The 17,099-nt window shown below is 42.1% G+C and overlaps 1 protein-coding gene across 1 annotated transcript; it reads left to right on the top strand.

Moving 5' to 3' along the window:
* Positions 1 to 327: 327 nt before the first annotated feature.
* GPR37 (G protein-coupled receptor 37) lies at positions 328 to 14,334 on the top strand. Its single transcript, XM_063155389.1, has 2 exons — positions 328 to 1,020; positions 11,436 to 14,334. Exons 1-2 carry the CDS (start codon positions 343 to 345, stop codon positions 12,252 to 12,254), a joined length of 1,497 nt encoding a protein of 498 aa, XP_063011459.1. The 5' UTR covers positions 328 to 342; the 3' UTR covers positions 12,255 to 14,334.
* The last annotated feature ends 2,765 nt before the right edge of the window (positions 14,335 to 17,099 follow it).

Below are 17,099 nucleotides of genomic sequence, written 5' to 3'. Positions count from 1 at the left end.
TCCCGGGAAAGGGCGGAGCGCCGAGGGGGGGTTCTCCCGGCGCTGCACTTGCTACATTAACTCTGCGCGTCGGAGACGGCGACACAACTTTCCGGGTCTGCCCCGGGCGTCGGTGACAAGAGGCTGCTCGCCGCTCCGCTCGTCGCGCCCCCAGCGCCGGCCGCTGCCCGCGGCGGACCCCGGCGGCAGCGGGAGCAGCGCTCCGGCCGCAGCGGCGTGGTGGCTGCTCCTGACCCGGCTATTCCCGGGAGCCGGGTGGGCATGTCTCCCGCTCCCAGCCCCGCCGAGCGAGGCGGCCGCCGGGTCTGAAGGAGAGCGGGCGAGCCCCGCCGCCTCCCGGCCATGCGGCCCCTGGGCGCTCCGCTCGCCCTGCTCTGCCAGGTGCTGGGTGCGTGGGCTGCCTGCGCCCTGGCCCCGGAGCCCGTGGCAGCCTCTGGGCCGCCGGCGCCCCCGCAGCGCTCCCGCTCGCCGCCGGCCCCGCCGCCCCTCGCCCCCGGCCGGCGGGCGGCCGCGGCGCTGCCCGGGCGCGGAGCCCTCGCTGGCGGCGGAGCGGCGGGGCCGGGCGGCAGCTGCGCGCCACGCGGGGCCCCGGGCACCGGGCGACGGCGGGCGCGGAGCAGCGAGCCCGGGGCGGCGGCGGGGAGGGGCGGGCCCCGCTGGCTGCCCCTGAACGGCTCGGCCGGCGGCGAGGGCAGCGCCGGGGGCCGCGGGAACGCCACGGGGCGCCGCGCCCGGCTCCGCAACCCCTTCTACCCGCTGACCGAGGAGTCGTACGGCGCCTACGCCGTCATGTGCCTCTCCGTGGTGATCTTCGGCATCGGCATCATGGGCAACATGGCAGTGATGTGCATCGTCTGCCACAACTACTACATGCGGAGCATCTCCAACTCCCTGCTGGCCAACCTGGCCTTCTGGGACTTCCTCATCGTCTTCTTCTGCCTGCCGCTGGTTATCTTCCAGGAGCTCACCAAGAAGTGGCTTCTAGAAGACTTCTCTTGCAAAATCGTCCCGTACATTGAGGTAACGTCCCTGCGTGGGGATACGCGGCCCCCGAGCTGCTCTCCCCGCCGCAAGCCTGAGCCGTGTGCGGGGCCGGCGCTCTCGCTGCCGTCGCTGCCGGCCCGGGGGCGTCCCGGTGCCTTTGGTTCGGGTTTCCTGAGCGCTCTTGAGACGGAGCGGGGCCGTCCCGGCCCGCAGGGAGCGGAGTCGGCGGTGGCCGCGCCGGGTCCAGCGGCACCGGGATTTCTGCGGCTCCCGCTGGGTGCGTCCGGCGCTCCCTGCCGCTCGCACGACTTCTGCCAAACTTTCCTTATTCCCTGTGACCCTGGAAAACAAGTGATCCTCTCAGAATTAGATCTCAAGTTTTTCACTTTGTTTGTTTTAGTAAAGTGAAGATGAGTCGGGAAAGCGGATGAAGGGCTTGAAGGGATAGCTTGTAAGGAGGTGATTGTAAAAATGGGATCATCCCATCAATGGAATAATGGAATGTCTGGGCTCTTAACTTATATTTCAGCTTCAAATCTCACGTTTATATAGCTGCAGGTTTGTTGGGTTTTGTTTTTATTGTTGTTTTGGGGTTTTTCTGTTTTGGTTTTTTTTTTTTTTTTTTGGAAGACACCAGCTCCGTTTAAACTGCAGCTTCTTGGCAGCTGTTCAGCGGCTCTGTCAAAGAAGCTCTCAGACAGCTGGCCACAGTCCTGCCGGCAGTGCTCAGGTTGTCTGCTTTATTTATTTACTGGAACCGAACACTGAGGCTTGCTGCTATGGTGCTAGCCTGGAGTTCTGGCTGGCTCTCCTGTATTCTCAAAACCTTATGTCCAACATTATTCTGTAACTGAGAGCTGAGGGAACAACTGGTGGTTCTCTTGTCCTAAGAATGAGCTATTAGGAAAAAAACCCAAACAAACATAAAAGCAACCTCCCAGAAAAGCCTCAAATACCCAACTTGTTATCCATATAGAGAGTGTCAATTTCAGCATTAGTACACAGTAGCAAAGAATTAACAGTCAAATGATACTACAATATTTTGAAGTGTTAAGAAAGATGTGTGACCTATGTAGCCATAAAATTGCCACAGCTTCTTTCATCTGTTTAGTTTATTACTGGTGGTATTGGACAAAGGGTGGAGCTGTGTTACGCTTAGTTGAATTCTAGGCCAGTACTATACCACCTGCATTTAAAAACTCAGAGTACACTGAAGTCATTTGCATTTAAGAAGACATGATGCAGTAAATATGTATTTATGGAGAAACTTAGTGCTTGAATCCTTTAAAATTCCTGAAATGGATTCTGGGGCTGCTTGCCTTAACCAGTAAAAATAAGTAGCCAGTAAGTAGCAGTGTTTTAAAAGTAACCATTTCATTTAAAATAGCTACTGTAGTTGGTGTTTCAAGGACTTTCATGTGACATTTCATGCTTCCTAACCCTTTTTTGGCGCATCCACATGCAAAGCTGAAATAGATCAGTAGTTTAGATGATTTGTGTGGCCACGCTGCTCCTCAAAATTAGTTGCTTATGCTTTGCGACTTTGGGCACTAAAGAGTTTTTCAAACTGAAAGTATTTAGCTGAAATGTAGTTGCTGAAATTCAAAGCTGTAATCCTGAAAAATATTCAGCTGCTGCTATTATAATTTAATGTTATCTTATTTTTTCACTTTAAAGTTCTGTGGATGTCTAGAGCTGGTCTTATTCAAGAACTGGCACCACTCCGGTCAGGTGAACCGGTGGCTGTGTTAGGCTTAATTATCACTGGTGTCTAAAAGTAAAGCATTTCCCTTGTCCTTGAGGAAGTATAATAACTTAGTTCTAAAGTAAAGTTTTTAAGAATTTTAGTTCTTAGTTGTAAATATGAAGAGGTATAGCCTTACGGTTCTGTGTTGCTCCCAGAATTGTATAGTTTTTGTTCAGTGTCATTAAATACAGTACTCATTTATGTAAATTATCTCATCACCTTGAAAGGAGTAAGTAAAAGGCTGGATTTCCCTCTCTGTAAACTGTGGCAATGAGTGGCAGATACTGAACGTTCGTGGATCAGTTCACCTGGCGCCTGGAATGAAAGACACTGTCCTATAAATCAGGATTTGACCCGGCTGAGGCAGAGAAGGCAGCTAGAGCAAAAGTTCACTGCTTTCCAAGTGTTGATCTAACCTCAGAGGCATTGCACAGTGACACTGACACCACCAGGAGCCATGCAGACGTGTAACATGTCATGAAACCCATCCCATGTGCAGCTGCTGCTCCTTGCTCTGTCAGGGATTGTTTACAGCATTATATTATCTGACAGCTGAACAACCCTCTCTTTTCCTTTGTAACTCACCTGGGCAGGCCCATCTTCTTCTCACACACAGGGGAAGGGTGAAGTCTTCTTATCTCCTTGAGAGGAAAGCTTTGACAGATATCTTCAGGAGAAGTTTCCAGACCTTTGTGGAATACAAATATGGAATCATCTTCCTGAAGATGGACACATTTTAACCTCCTGTCTGTCTTTTCTATAAGTTTGCACAGTGTTTGGTTCTTTTCAGGGTCTCTTGGTTCCATCTTTTAATGTCTTTATTTTTGGGGGTTTTTTGCATATGCTGTTTAGAGGGAGAGCTGTGTGTCTCACCTGGGTTTGTAGATCCAGAAGTATCTCCAGCATCAAAACCCCTTATTGGCCTGAGTCTTCTGTCATACCAGCTTCTACTGTCAGAACTAGAGAGCAGGGTATGGCTGATTATCCACAGCAAGTGATGCAGTGATCACAGCATTTTGACATGATTCTGGCATGCTTTGTGCTGTTTGAAGGTTTCAGGTGATCCCAGGGAAATACCTTGAGTTTTCTTAGTTCAGCCTCTTCTGACCAATTGGTTTGTATTTATGCTGTTTTATGGATATTGTGTAGAATTCCAACAAAGCATCTGCTGCTGGTGATAATACATATGCACACACAGTCTGGGAAAAATGCTTTATGATATCTTCCTGCACATTTGTATAGGTAAAGACTGAGCTTCCAGCAGTGGAGTGTCTTCACAAATTTAATTTAAAGGCCAGTTTTTCCATACCTAGTGAAGATCTTCTATGACAAGTACATTAAGTAGTAATTTCAGCTGTATATTGTATAACAGTATGGCCACTTGTAACTACTAGTTTTGAGTGTACTGAAAAGGAGTTGAGAAGGGAGTTTGAACAACTGATGCAGCTACTCTGCCTGTAGGGATGTGTGGAGATGTGCTTCTCCTTTGCCTTTTAATACTCTGCCACTTTTCTGCATGGCTCAGAATTCTAGGTTTTGGCATGCAAGTGTGAAGTGTTTACCTGCACACTGCTTGTTTTGTCTTTCATATACTTTTGTCAGTATTACTCAGAATCAGGAGACATGAAGTAAATTACAATAGAAAGACAATGAATTTGGGTAATTCCTGCTATGTGAAATCCTTTTGGTTTTGTTCAAAGCAGTCAGTCATTTGAACTTTTAAATATAATTCCAGTTTCCCTACTTACAGATTTATTCTAGGCCTTAATAGAAAGAAATATAAATGTAGACAAAATCTGTACTGTTACTGTGCTTTTAAATATTTTACAACTGTTGGTCATGTGAAATTGAGTTTTTTCTTTATTTTATTTTAATGCTGAAAGCCAGTAGTGAAGACATAAAATAAGTTGTGTAAGGCCCAGAGCAACTTGCACAAGATGACAAATGGATTCTGTCAGGTAGGACTGGAAACCTTCTTTCAGGCTTAAGATGGAACTTTGCTTGAGTTGTGTGCATTTTGCCATTGGAGGTTACACGAGAAGCTTTGTTTGAGGGGGTTGCATTCCATGTCAACAGATTGAATCAAGCCACTTATGGCCAAGCAGGGGTTTAGAATTGAGGGGTGGTCTAGCATGAGGGTTTGCAGAGGCTGATTTACCATCCTGTGCAGTCCAGCACAGAGCAAGAAGTTGCTGAGGCCAGTGTATGGTACACAACCCTGAATTCAGTGCTAGTGAACATGAGGCCCTCTGCTTTTCTCAGACACCTCACAAAGAACAGGACAGAATTTGTGATGTCCTCATCTGGACCATAACATGCATACAAGACTGGTGTGATTCTGGAGCAGGCTGACAGTAAAAGCCTTTGAAATCTGATGCCCAAACTCTGCATGTGCTTTTGGCAATGAATTTGTGGCATCACTCCTGTTTCTCGTGGGCAAGTTCCAGCTCAGGAAAGCTATCACAATTAGTATTCTTAGTGGAAAGCATAAGGATTGATTTGGACTGAAACACGAATTGCTCTCTTTCCCTGGAGCTGATCCTCCAGGGCAATTTGAGGTGAGGCTTTTTCCCATTTCTCTTTACTTGACAGAGGTAAGCAAGAAGCACAGAGAAAGCTGCTGCTCTCTGCCTGTTCCAAAGCTGTGAGAAGAGATCCCCATTTTAAGTTTCACTTTAGGGAAGCAAATACATTTTTAATGGGAGTTTATAAAAGCTGTGTATTATCTGTCTTTTCTGTGTCTTTTGATGTGCGGCATTTTCTTTATGTCTCTTCTTTGACTCCAGTCAGAGCTGTGCTCCTGAACCTCCAGTGAGTCCTCTGGGTCACAGACAAAGACACTCAGAGATGTTTGCAGTTTCAAGGCTTCATCATGAGAGTTTTCTAGGGCAATGACTTGATGTATCTTTAACTGAGCAGAATATCTTCAGTGCTTATCACACAATAATTATTTTAAACTGAAGTGTTAATATGTCTCTGCCCTTTAGGTATTAATGGCACGATGATGATAGCTGCCATGTTGGTTGTTGTGTCAGTCTTTCTTTCCTCTGCAAATCCTGTCCTTAGGATCCTCTAAGGTTTTGCTTTTGGCTAAACTTTGCCTGTGGCATTTCAGCATGGAAATGAATTTGTGTCAGAGTAGGTTTAAAATTGGGTCAGTGATACTTAAGTTACATATGTGGGGAGAGGAAAAGGCAGCGTCTGTGATCCCAACTCTATTGACTCTGCTCTGAACACTAGCATGTAATTTCTCCATATGACAGGATTATTCCTGCAGAAAGAGGAAGAGGTAGATTCCTATCTGTAGGTCCATATTGCTGCTATTAAGAACTAGTACAGGAGTCCCTTGTGTAGTGTGATGAGAACTTGATCCTCAGTGGAAAGTGACACAGAAAAAAACATGTACCTATTTGGTAGTGTAGTAGATAGCAAACAGGGAAATTAACAGAAATGAAATCCTTTTGTGTTTTGTGATATTTCCAGGCCCCTGGATAAGCATGTGGTGTACTAGTGAGTATTTTCAGTGCCCTGATAGTCTGTTGGCTTTTGCTTCCTACAGAACTCAAGAGTGGCACATGGAAATGGATTCTGATTCTATGCAGTATATCTTGTGATATACAGAAGTGTAAGATATTAAGAGTAAATATCACATAAAGCAAGTGTGCTTTATGACTCCTTGGTGTGAATGTTGATAGTATTTCAAAAGAAACAACAGTGTTGTACCTGTTATTCCATGTGTGTGGGACTGTCTCCCTGATAGTAGATTTCAGAATTATCATCTCATCTTTCAGATAGGTGATATAGATTTTTATTTGGGATACATAAGATAATTGCTGATGTCAGAGCTGTACACTGGCTCCAGATCTTCTTGGCTACTGAACTATTCTTGCCACACCGCAGTAGTGTTTTCACTGTGAGACTCTTCCCTATTTTAATGCATAAAGCCATTAATGGCACTTCTTGTGAGAAATACAGATATATTCTTTTTTAATAATGACTGTTTTTCTTGGTTTTGTTTTGGTGGTTGTTGGGGTTTTTTGGGGAGTAGAGTGGGTCTTCTTTATTAAAAGAGCAGAAATCTAGGTAAATATTACATTATTGTTTGCAATGAATTGATCTTTTATTTTGCAGTAGTCTGTTCTTATTACTGGAGTCTGTACTGTAAGTGTAGAGTAGCACAAAAAAAAAGTATTGCAGTCTGTGCTAAATTTATTTATTTATTTATCTTAGGGAAAACAGATAACTCTACAGGAGTCCCACGGTATGTTTCATTAACATGTTCAAAAGCTATGAAGTTTAATGTGGATGTGGAAATAGCCATCAGAAAGTGATAATCTATAATGGCTTGAGGAATAAAGTAATTTATATGATATAACAGGAATGGATATACAGAATCCATGGAGTGTCACCTCTGAGTGATAACTCAGAGGTGGCTTGGATACTAGTCACCAACCTCTGCTGTAGTTCAGCTTTCCCATTACAATGTAAAAATGTTGTGTATACCCATCTCATCTTGTAACTAAGGAAGAGTGCCATGCAGTTTTAAGAAATTCTTTGCTATCAACATAAAATATATTCTGTCTTAGAAACTTCAGCTTCAGCTGCTGAAGTCTACTTCTTATAACATTTTTATTTTAACTTGTTCAATATAAATTTAGTTTACATTGTTTCCACTCACTTTTCCATTAGAATGGTCACTGCCATTTCTGGCCTGGAGCTGCTCAGAGCTGGTTGATTTCCATTCTGTAACGTTCGCTGTCTTTTGGCTTAAGTGACTTTTGTATCTCATAATACGTTTTTCTGTAGATAGCAGCAATATCACTTATTGCTCTTTGTCTTACTGGGTGGAATGACCCAACCCTTCTTTTGTATTCACTTACAGAATTTGGTCTTTGTTGGACTTTTCACCCAAGTCACCTCTTCTGATCTTGCTTCTGGTTTTCATTACTTTTGACTAGAAATTAGTGGGACAAAATTGACTTTTATTGCCCCAGCCATAAGTCACTGTAATACATCTACACTGCTCTGCTGGTTAGCCAGTCTCTGCTCCTGGAAGCCAGGGCCAAGAGCTGTGGGACCACAGCCAGGAGAAGAAGTAGGCCAGGCCAGGAAAGGCCTGGGAACATTCTGGTAATTGTTAAAGTTTGTGAAAGGGGAACCAGTATGCTGGAAGAGTGGACAGGAGAACAGCAATTATGCTGAGCATTTCATGAGTTTGCTTTTGTTCTCTGTGGCCTCAGTTCCCCAAATCAGTTTTGACACTGTTGACTAACAGCTGGTGAGCTAATGACCAAAGGTTAATGCAGTGTCTTGAAGGGGCATCACAGTGCCCACTAACTCTCAAGGCGTTTTAAAGAGCAACAGTGTTTAAAGAGATTCTTTTGTACCAATAATTCTGTGTATGCTGTAGCTAGCAATACTTTCAGCAGCAGTTCTCTGCCCAAATGGTGTGGGTATCTCCTCAAAGCAGGGATTCTTTCACCACTTCCTCGGAGCAGATTGATGGTCATTCAGTTGGAAATTTGGGGACTTTGCTGATTTCATGTAGTAACAGAAAGTTGTAAAATTATGTCATCCTGAATGTCTGGAGGCTGCAGGAGAATCTTCAGTGGACAGTATAGAAATAAACCAGAGAACTAAGTAATGATCAAAAACTACTGAGCCTGAGTTGCCCTTACCTTGCCTCATTTCCAGCCAGGTTGTTGGAATTAAGACTGGAACAGCACATCAGACACTCAGCTGTTACAAGAAGAGTGCCATTAAACTCCATGCAGCCTTGCACCACTTTAAAATCTGTTAATTTGTGCTTTACCTTCTCCCTGTCAAATTAATGATCTTAATTCTGTAGTTATTTCAAGACAGTATAATACCTGAAAAGAAAACTTCTCTGAATTTTTTTCACACTTTCAGCTTAGCTCTAATTATTAGTATGACTGGTATGAAGAAACACACCTAGACTGAAATGGTGTGAACGTGCAGAATACATGTCCCAGTTCTCACTCATAGGTTTTGAGCAGCACCCATTAATTTTGCTGGCTATTACTCATAGTCTGCTGTGTGGAGTAAATAATCCAACCCTTGAATTGCTCTACTGCATTTAAGCAAGTCAGCTGGAGTGAATCCATGATCATCTGTTTGTGTGTTTTTGTTTGGTTTTTGCAAGCTTTTCCATGGCATCACTAACTCTGCTAATCTACAGAAAATAGGAAACTGTTGCTTGAAACACTGGCTTTGTTTAGCTTGTTTCATCAGTAAGTCCATGGGAGGGTTTTCAAAGCCGCCTTCCAGTATTCCTAGTTGTTTGCTCTTGCTCTATTTCCCTGTTTGAAGCCTCCAAGTTGCTGGTCAGTCAATGTGACAGAAGCCCCCTAGGTTATGTTTCCTCATGGCAGACGTGTCTTCTTTCATTAGCCCAGCCCCAGCAGCTGCAGAGTTTAATGTCTGGGCCGCCGTGGAACAGTCTGTTTGCAACGAAATGCTGAAGTGTCTGCCTTGGGGTGGGGGGAGGCTCACGCCACAGCTGAAAGGAAACATCTTAATGTACAGACACTCAGGTTTTCTTCTGTTTTGCTGATTTTTATTTCAGTCCCCAGTCATTTCCAGATCTCAGTTACTTCCCTGTCCCTTATAATTGTAGCAAGCTGAGTCCTGACCCTTTTGTTATTCATTCTGCATGTTAAGGCTAAAGATTTGAAGACTGCACACACATTTAAATATTTTGGAAACAAAATTGCTAATCTTGAATTAAAAAATCTGACTCTGAGCTGTGATACATGACAATCATATTTCATTAGCAAAGTTTATCACTGTTCATTAAGATTTCCCTGTATTTTTCTTTAAATGTTTTTTATTTTTTTGCTGTATTTACCAAGCTTTCTTTGAATCTTGTCAGACAATTAAACTTCCAAATCAATGGTTGCCTATTAAAAATATCTACAGTAGTGCTTTTTCATTATTAAATATTTCTGCAAGTTAATTAGTAAGAGATTGGATCTTACTTATTCCGTCTTTTAGGAAGCAGCTTCAAAGAATTCTCCAAGCAGGTCAACATCTTGCAGTTGGAATTACAAGTGCCTTATATTTTCAGTGATAGTCAATTTTAGCAATCTGATATGGCTGTTAAATATTGAAGGTCAAAATTAATGATACATTTATATAATTTTGCATAATTGTGCTATCTATCTTTGAAGAACTTTTTTCAGAGATGCATAAACAGTATTATTTCAATATTATGGCAGAAATCAGAAAGTGTTTCCCAAAGTCTATATGAAATTTGAATATAGCATTACACATCAAATTTGGATAAGCAAAATCATAGTGAACTGCCTAATATTACTTTATTGCAGAGATATGGTTCATTCATTATAAAAGTAAGCATTCTTTACATTTATTAGCAATATTATTTTACTTTCTTTTTCCTTCACAACACATCAACACATTTTCAGCATAACATATGTATGCAAACCCAAGAAAATAAGTGAATTAAAAATCAACAGGGCACTTAGTCTTTGTCCAATTGAAGTTAATGGGAGTTCTGCTTTAAATTTGAACTGAAGTTGAGTTTATTACTAATAGAATTAGGCCAAAATGTATATAGTCTTCTTGCAAATTTATTTTGGGAAATTAAATTATAAACAGGACAAAATGATAGGAAATGATGTTTCATGGCAGCACAAGATTTCTGTTCATGCATAGAATAATGATTATTATAGCTAGAGAACATAAGCACTGCTCTGTACTTGTTCCTCACAGTATATAATTGACAGCTCTCTCCAATCCATCTTTAAATCATTTAAAGAATGAAACAACTTCTGTTTCTCCTGGCCTACAGTACACTCTCCCACAGAATGTTTCCTATGAAATTAAGCCTCGGTTTTCCGTGATTTTTTTCTAAATGAAATATTGACTGTTGGTTATATAGAGCCTAACCACTGTAGTGAAGATTAGTTTTGCACAGGCTCTGGAAGTCTGAGGATTTCAAGTACAGTTTCTTTGAACTCATGGCGGGGGATGAATTTATGCACCTACATCCCATCAAAATTTTGCTTAAAAGCCTAAGTCCACAAAAATAGTTGTTGGATCCTACTCAATTCAGTAGATGCCTCATCCCTAGGGTTTCTAAGTTTTGAATATATGGAAAGTTTAATGTTTTGATCCTCTGCTTGCATGGTGAACTTGTTATGTGGTCATAACTTCTGCTGAAGGAAGACTTTCCTATCTCTCCCATTTTGACTTGAGATTCCAACCCCTGTGGTGGAACCAATCCTTCTGAAAAACACCCCTTAGAAAAAAGTGGGGGAGGAAACAGTTTAGTTTTAAATTTTGATCAATTCCTCTATATTTTTTCCCACTCAGTGTTGCACAGATGCTTGCTTGGACCTCCAGGAGAGGTTGACACCAAGCTGGAATAAGAATTTGTAGGAGGAAAAAATAGAAGCATGCACATATTATGAAGGTTCAATGTGCCTCATTGAAAATGCATGCTGGATGGTAGCTCAGCAAACACTGGAAGCTGAGTGCTGTCTGTGATGCTTCTTTTGATGGCACTCAGCACCACGGTGCTCAACTTCTCGGTGAAGAAGCTCGGTGCTTCTCTTCCTCCCCCACTTTTTTCTCATTTTCTTTTCCCTTTTCTGCCTGATGTTTTTTTACCCTCCCCTAGCCAGCACCTGTATTAACCTGTGCTGCCTCTCCTCCTTCCCAGGTGGCCTCTCTGGGCGTCACCACCTTCACGCTGTGCGCTCTCTGCATCGACCGCTTCCGAGCCGCCACCAACGTGCAGATGTACTACGAGATGATCGAGAACTGCGCCTCCACCACGGCCAAGCTGGCTGTCATCTGGGTGGGCGCGCTGCTGCTGGCCCTGCCCGAGGTGGTGCTGCGCCAGCTGGCCACCGAGGAGCCCGAGTACAGCGGCAGCCCCCCGGGCGAGCGCTGCGTGGTGAAGATCTCCACGGCCCTGCCCGACACCATCTACGTGCTGGCTCTCACCTACGACGGGGCGCGGCTCTGGTGGTACTTCGGCTGCTACTTCTGTCTGCCCACCCTGTTCACCATTACCTGCTCCCTGGTGACAGCCAGGAAAATCAGGAGGGCAGAAAAAGCCTGCACGAGGGGGAACAAGCGACAGATTCAGCTGGAAAGTCAGATGAACTGCACAGTGGTGGCTTTGACCATTTTATATGGGTTTTGCATCATTCCTGAAAACATTTGCAATATTGTGACTGCCTACATGTCCACAGGAGTCTCTCGACAGACTATGGACCTCCTCCATCTCATTAGTCAGTTCCTTTTGTTCTTTAAGTCCTGCGTCACCCCAGTTCTCCTGTTCTGTCTCTGTAAACCTTTCAGCCGGGCCTTTATGGAGTGTTGCTGCTGCTGCTGTGATGAATGCATCCAGAAGTCTTCCACGGTGACGAGTGATGACAATGACAATGAGTACACCACAGAGCTGGAGCTCTCCCCATTCAGTACCATCCGTCGCGAAATGTCGACTTTTGCTTCCGTGGGGACTCACTGTTAATTGACCTTAGGACTTTATTTCCTGCGTCTTTTTCCTTTTTTTTACTTCATATTTTTCTTCTTGAAGCAAAATGCAGGAAAAAAAAAATCACTGTTAAAAACTACTCTTCAAACCAATCTGTATTAACAGTCATGCTTTGGAAAATAATTTCTTTGGTTATTAAAAGGAAAGAGAGAGAAGGAGAGCCAGCACTTGGTTTTACATCATGAGATTTTGTGTGGTGCTAGGATTTCATTGGTTGAGGAGGAGGATCCATATCAATCTGCTTTTATTTAATTCTGTAGTATTTTTTTTGATAGTCACTGTAAAATGTTTATATAGACATTGTGGGCTTTGCAAGGTGTTTTCATGTAAAAGATGTGGTGGAAAGTATTTGAAGGTAGTTTTAATCAAATTACTGTACACTATTTTGAGAGGACTTGAGCTTCAGAGAATTTATAAAGTAGCATAAAAATAAATGAGGTTTTATTCTTTAACTTGATTGTCAATCTACATTTAACAAAGACACCTATGAGTAGTATTAAATTCCTTTAATAAGTAAAAAAAACCCCTTTGCGTATCATAATTTAGGTGGCCATATTTAATTAACATTTGAGTACTTACACTTGAAGGATATAATTAGAGTGTTTAAGGAAGATGATTATAATGGTATTAGATTTCTAGGAGTGGGTTTTTTAATGTTATATTATGAAGGTTCAATGTGCCTCATTGAAAATTTTCTTCTTAACCTGCAGGTATAAAAAAATCTTGAGTTATTTTGTACTTCTTACAAAGAAACACTCACTTTATCACTGAATTTTGTCTTGTGTGATTTCAAAATCAAGATTCTTTTCAGTATGCTATTTGTTTTACGTTGAGTTTATGTCCTCCATCTCTGTATATATGGCTCCTACTGGCTCCAGTGAGAGTCTCATTGCAGAGAAAGGCATTTTTTTGCCCAAGGTTTGCTGACAATAAATGTGAGGGACTGAAACATGTGGAGAGTGAATTCCTTCTATTTTAAAACACACTTGGGGCTTGACCTAGAGCCCATGGTAGTCAATGGAGAGGTTTCCATCAATTTCAGAGAGCTTTGAATCAGACTGGCATCTCCTGTTTGTTCTGGGATGTGTAGCATGAATATTAATCACGGGGGCTCTGTGTGCTGGTTCAGACCCATGCTGCTCTCAGAGGCTGCTATTCACTGGCAGCTCACAGCCCTGAGGCTGGTTTGAGAGCCACTGTGTGTTCTGCTGATGGCTTCTTGCTGTCCACAGAGTTGTTAAAATGAGGAGGGTATGTCAACACTGCCAGCAACAGTGTGATACAGTAAAATCCAAAGTTGTTATAAGCAAGCCAGGCTGGAGACTGCAAAGTGCCTATCCTTACCAGCCGAGCTTATATCCCCACTCTTGGCTGAAGCAGACATTCTGTTCTTGGCAGGCAAGCCGGCTCATATTTGCACTGGGAGCAGCCTGAAGTGTACACACAGGCTGAAGAACTGAATTTTTTATAGATAGCTTGTATTTTAATACTAATTATATAAATAATGCAGCTGTATTGAGCAGAAGGAAAATTTCATACACTCATGCTTTGAAATTAACACTGAATATAACTGATGCAGTGTTACCTCCCTTTTGATGCCGGCCTCTATATATGTTAAAGAGCTTGCTGTAACTTCTGGAAAGTATTCTATTTTTTGTTTGTAGATTCCAGACTTAATTTGTCTAATCTTGGTGATATTCTTGGGCAAGCAGTATTTCTTCTTTTTCTTTACCATTTTAACCTATAATAATTTCAACTGAAAAAGAAACAGTTGAAATTAATGAATATTAATCTAAACATATATGCACATGAGTTCCTCTTCTGACTTTTGAATCAGATACTGGGCCCTAGCAAGGCAGTCTGCTTTAACCACAGGCATTTGTTTCTGCTTAGAACTTGAGAAATTACCCAAGTTTTTAAAGCCCTATTTAACATGCTCAATCACTTCTGCAGATGGCAACTGTCCCATCCTGAGAAAACCTTTAATTGACTTGCCTTTGCTTGATTACATTTAATGAACTATGAAAGGGATTAAAGAGAAAAGATGAAAACAAAATTCTTGCTTACTTTGGTGCCTGTATTTCCTCAAGTACATATTCCCCCTCTGCATTTTGATTTTTACTATTCTTTTTTACGTGCAATATTTATAAAGAGTGGGAATAAGACTCCCTTTTTGTTCCTTGCTGAGAGACCTGTTTCTCTCAGCTCCCTTTTCTGTTACAACAGGGGCTCAAGGATCTTGGAAAAGAGCAGTAGAATGGGAGGAAACACTCTAGAAGAAACAAATGAAAAAGCCAGAGAATTTACTTGGAAATAGTAAATGATCACATTTTGCTATTTTAGGTTCAAGATTGAACCAGGACACAAAATGTCCCCATTGCTTGGGATATAAGGTGCTTCCTGCTCTCCAGTCAGCCCTGGGCATGTGTGAGCTCTGCGAAGGACTGTTGCTAGCTCACAGGTTACATGTTCTGTGTCCCAGAGAGGTGCAGTTTGTTTCTGCATTTAAACTTTTCCACAATATGTGTATGATAATCCTGGAAAAATCACCAACCAAACGACCAAGCCAATCAAAACACCAGCAAAACCAAACCAAACCAATAAAAACCTCAACAGCCACAACAAACCCATACCCAGCAAAAAAACTGACCCCCACACAAAATGATGTAAGAAGTTGTTGAAGATAGAATCTGAAGGTCAGTAATGCTGTGTTTTTAAATCCATCTTCCTCCTTGTGTGCATAGCATTCTCCAGCCAGTGGGGCTTCTTTGTACCCTGTGTAACCTTGCCTTTTCTGCTGCTCAAAGAGCATTTTTCACAGCTATTTCTCTGCCTTGCCACGGATAACTGTAGCAATTTGACACCCTTTTATTTTAATTTGTTCTCTAAATTGGTTAAACTAATACCTTATTAGTAATTTTTATTGTCGCAGCAGTTCAAGTGTCATGATAAATGATTCCTTATGCTAAAGATGCAGTACTGCACTGCATTTCTTATCCAACTTCTGGGGTTGATACTGTGAACTCTTGAAATTTTCTTGTGTTTGCTTTTCTTACTTTCTTTAATATTCTTCAATATTAAATAATTCTTTATTATTCTAATAAGAAATAAGCTGCCTATGTCTGGTTTGAATCCAGTTCTGTCAGACATTTGTCCATTAACAAGAGGGAATTTAATGACTGAAGATTTGCTTATTGCAAAGATTTAATTTTTTACCTAAACTAGAGAAAATTGCAGAGCATGGTGATCAACATAGAAGAGTAATGAAATGGAAAATCAGATTGTAAGGTAGGAAAACTTATACCTTTCAGGTATGTAAGCCTTTAATACATTAGCACTAATTGTCATAGCCCTGGTTCCATTGAGAAATTCCAAACCATGAACTCTAGTATTTCAGTATCTCCGATGAAAACATTTCATGACCTGTATCAAAATATAATTGGGTAGGCCAAAGTACAAATGGTAAGTTATTGAGTAATATCTCTCAGAAGAGAACTCTTATTTTGCCACTTCCAAGATAAATTCCTACATTCAACCTTAAATAAAATCTGCGTTTAAATGATATCAGTGGCTTGCTCAGCTCCTGTTCTGTCATTGAGACTGTGATGTAAGCTTCCACAGCTGCTGCTCCAGCAGCTCTGGGAACAGCTCCTAAAGACACTACAGAGGTTTCCAAGCATGTTGTCCTGCATCTCTGTAAGAATTTGTGTCATGTTAGGCTCCATGGTGAGACTGTTCTATTGTGCTCATGGCACTCAGAAGCAAACTAGATTCTATGAAATGTGAATTGCTATTGAAATTCTGAGTAGCTTACCCAAATTCATTAAACAACTAGAGTATTCAAAACCTCTCCTGGTATCTGTGAGCCATTGTCATAGTCACAGTGTAAATACTTGCAACTTGCCCCGTGGCTGCCTCACTGCTGTTGATGTGCTCAGATACATCGTTGAGCTGCTTCTGGGCTTTTTTTTGCCAGTTGGCATTAACAGAGCTCCCAAACCACTTAAATCATCCCCTTGTTATTGTGCTGGAACTAAGACTGAAGGCAAAACCTGCTCAAAATTAGTCTGTCTCCTTAGCAGGTCTCTCTCTTTTCTGTGCATGGAGAGCATGGCTAAGGTAACAGGCTGTCAGTGGATACAGGCTTAGCACAGTAGCATCAGCATGTGTTTGTGTATGTTCTGATGAATCAAAAATTTAGGTTCTGTTACTTCTAGGATTGAAGAGCAAGATTCAAACCCCTGCTCTGCTTAATTTATAGGTGAGACTTGAAATTTGGTGCTTCAACTTACGCACAGAAAGGCATAACTGCTGTAGTAGTGGAGGCACTGGTGTTATTACAGAGGAGAGAACCTATAAGAAGTAAACTGCCTGCAGAAAGCTGACTCACCTTACTTCTTTAAGAATCTAGACCTGTTAATTTGCCCAGACTGCAAAGGCAAGCAGGGACCTTGAAGTGGATCTGCTATGTCCCGACTTCTTATGTCTGCATGCTGAAACAATCCTTATTTCCTCGTATCACTGAGAAATGTGATTAGGAGGAGTTATAACTTTCTTCCTTCTTTCTTTTCCTATGAAAACCTCAGCCAAAATCCATGTGAGCAGATTATATGAATCATTAAAACTTAATGGTATCCTACATTTACTATCTCAGTCTTCAGGAGCTGTATTTTTTCACTACTGTTTTGTATTTGATTGAGTCATTTAACACCTGTCTTTGGTAGATGTCAAATTTTCAAAACCTGGGTATGTTTTGTAATGAATAAGAAAATGAAAAACTCACAGACTGAGATACTCCAGGGCACCCAGCCATATCTGCTA

This window comes from Melospiza melodia, chromosome 4, assembly GCF_035770615.1.
Source record: "Melospiza melodia melodia isolate bMelMel2 chromosome 4, bMelMel2.pri, whole genome shotgun sequence".
Lineage (NCBI taxonomy): Eukaryota > Metazoa > Chordata > Aves > Passeriformes > Passerellidae > Melospiza > Melospiza melodia.
The sequence above is the reverse complement of the archived record's forward strand: the minus strand, read 5'-3'. Positions and strand labels throughout refer to the sequence as shown.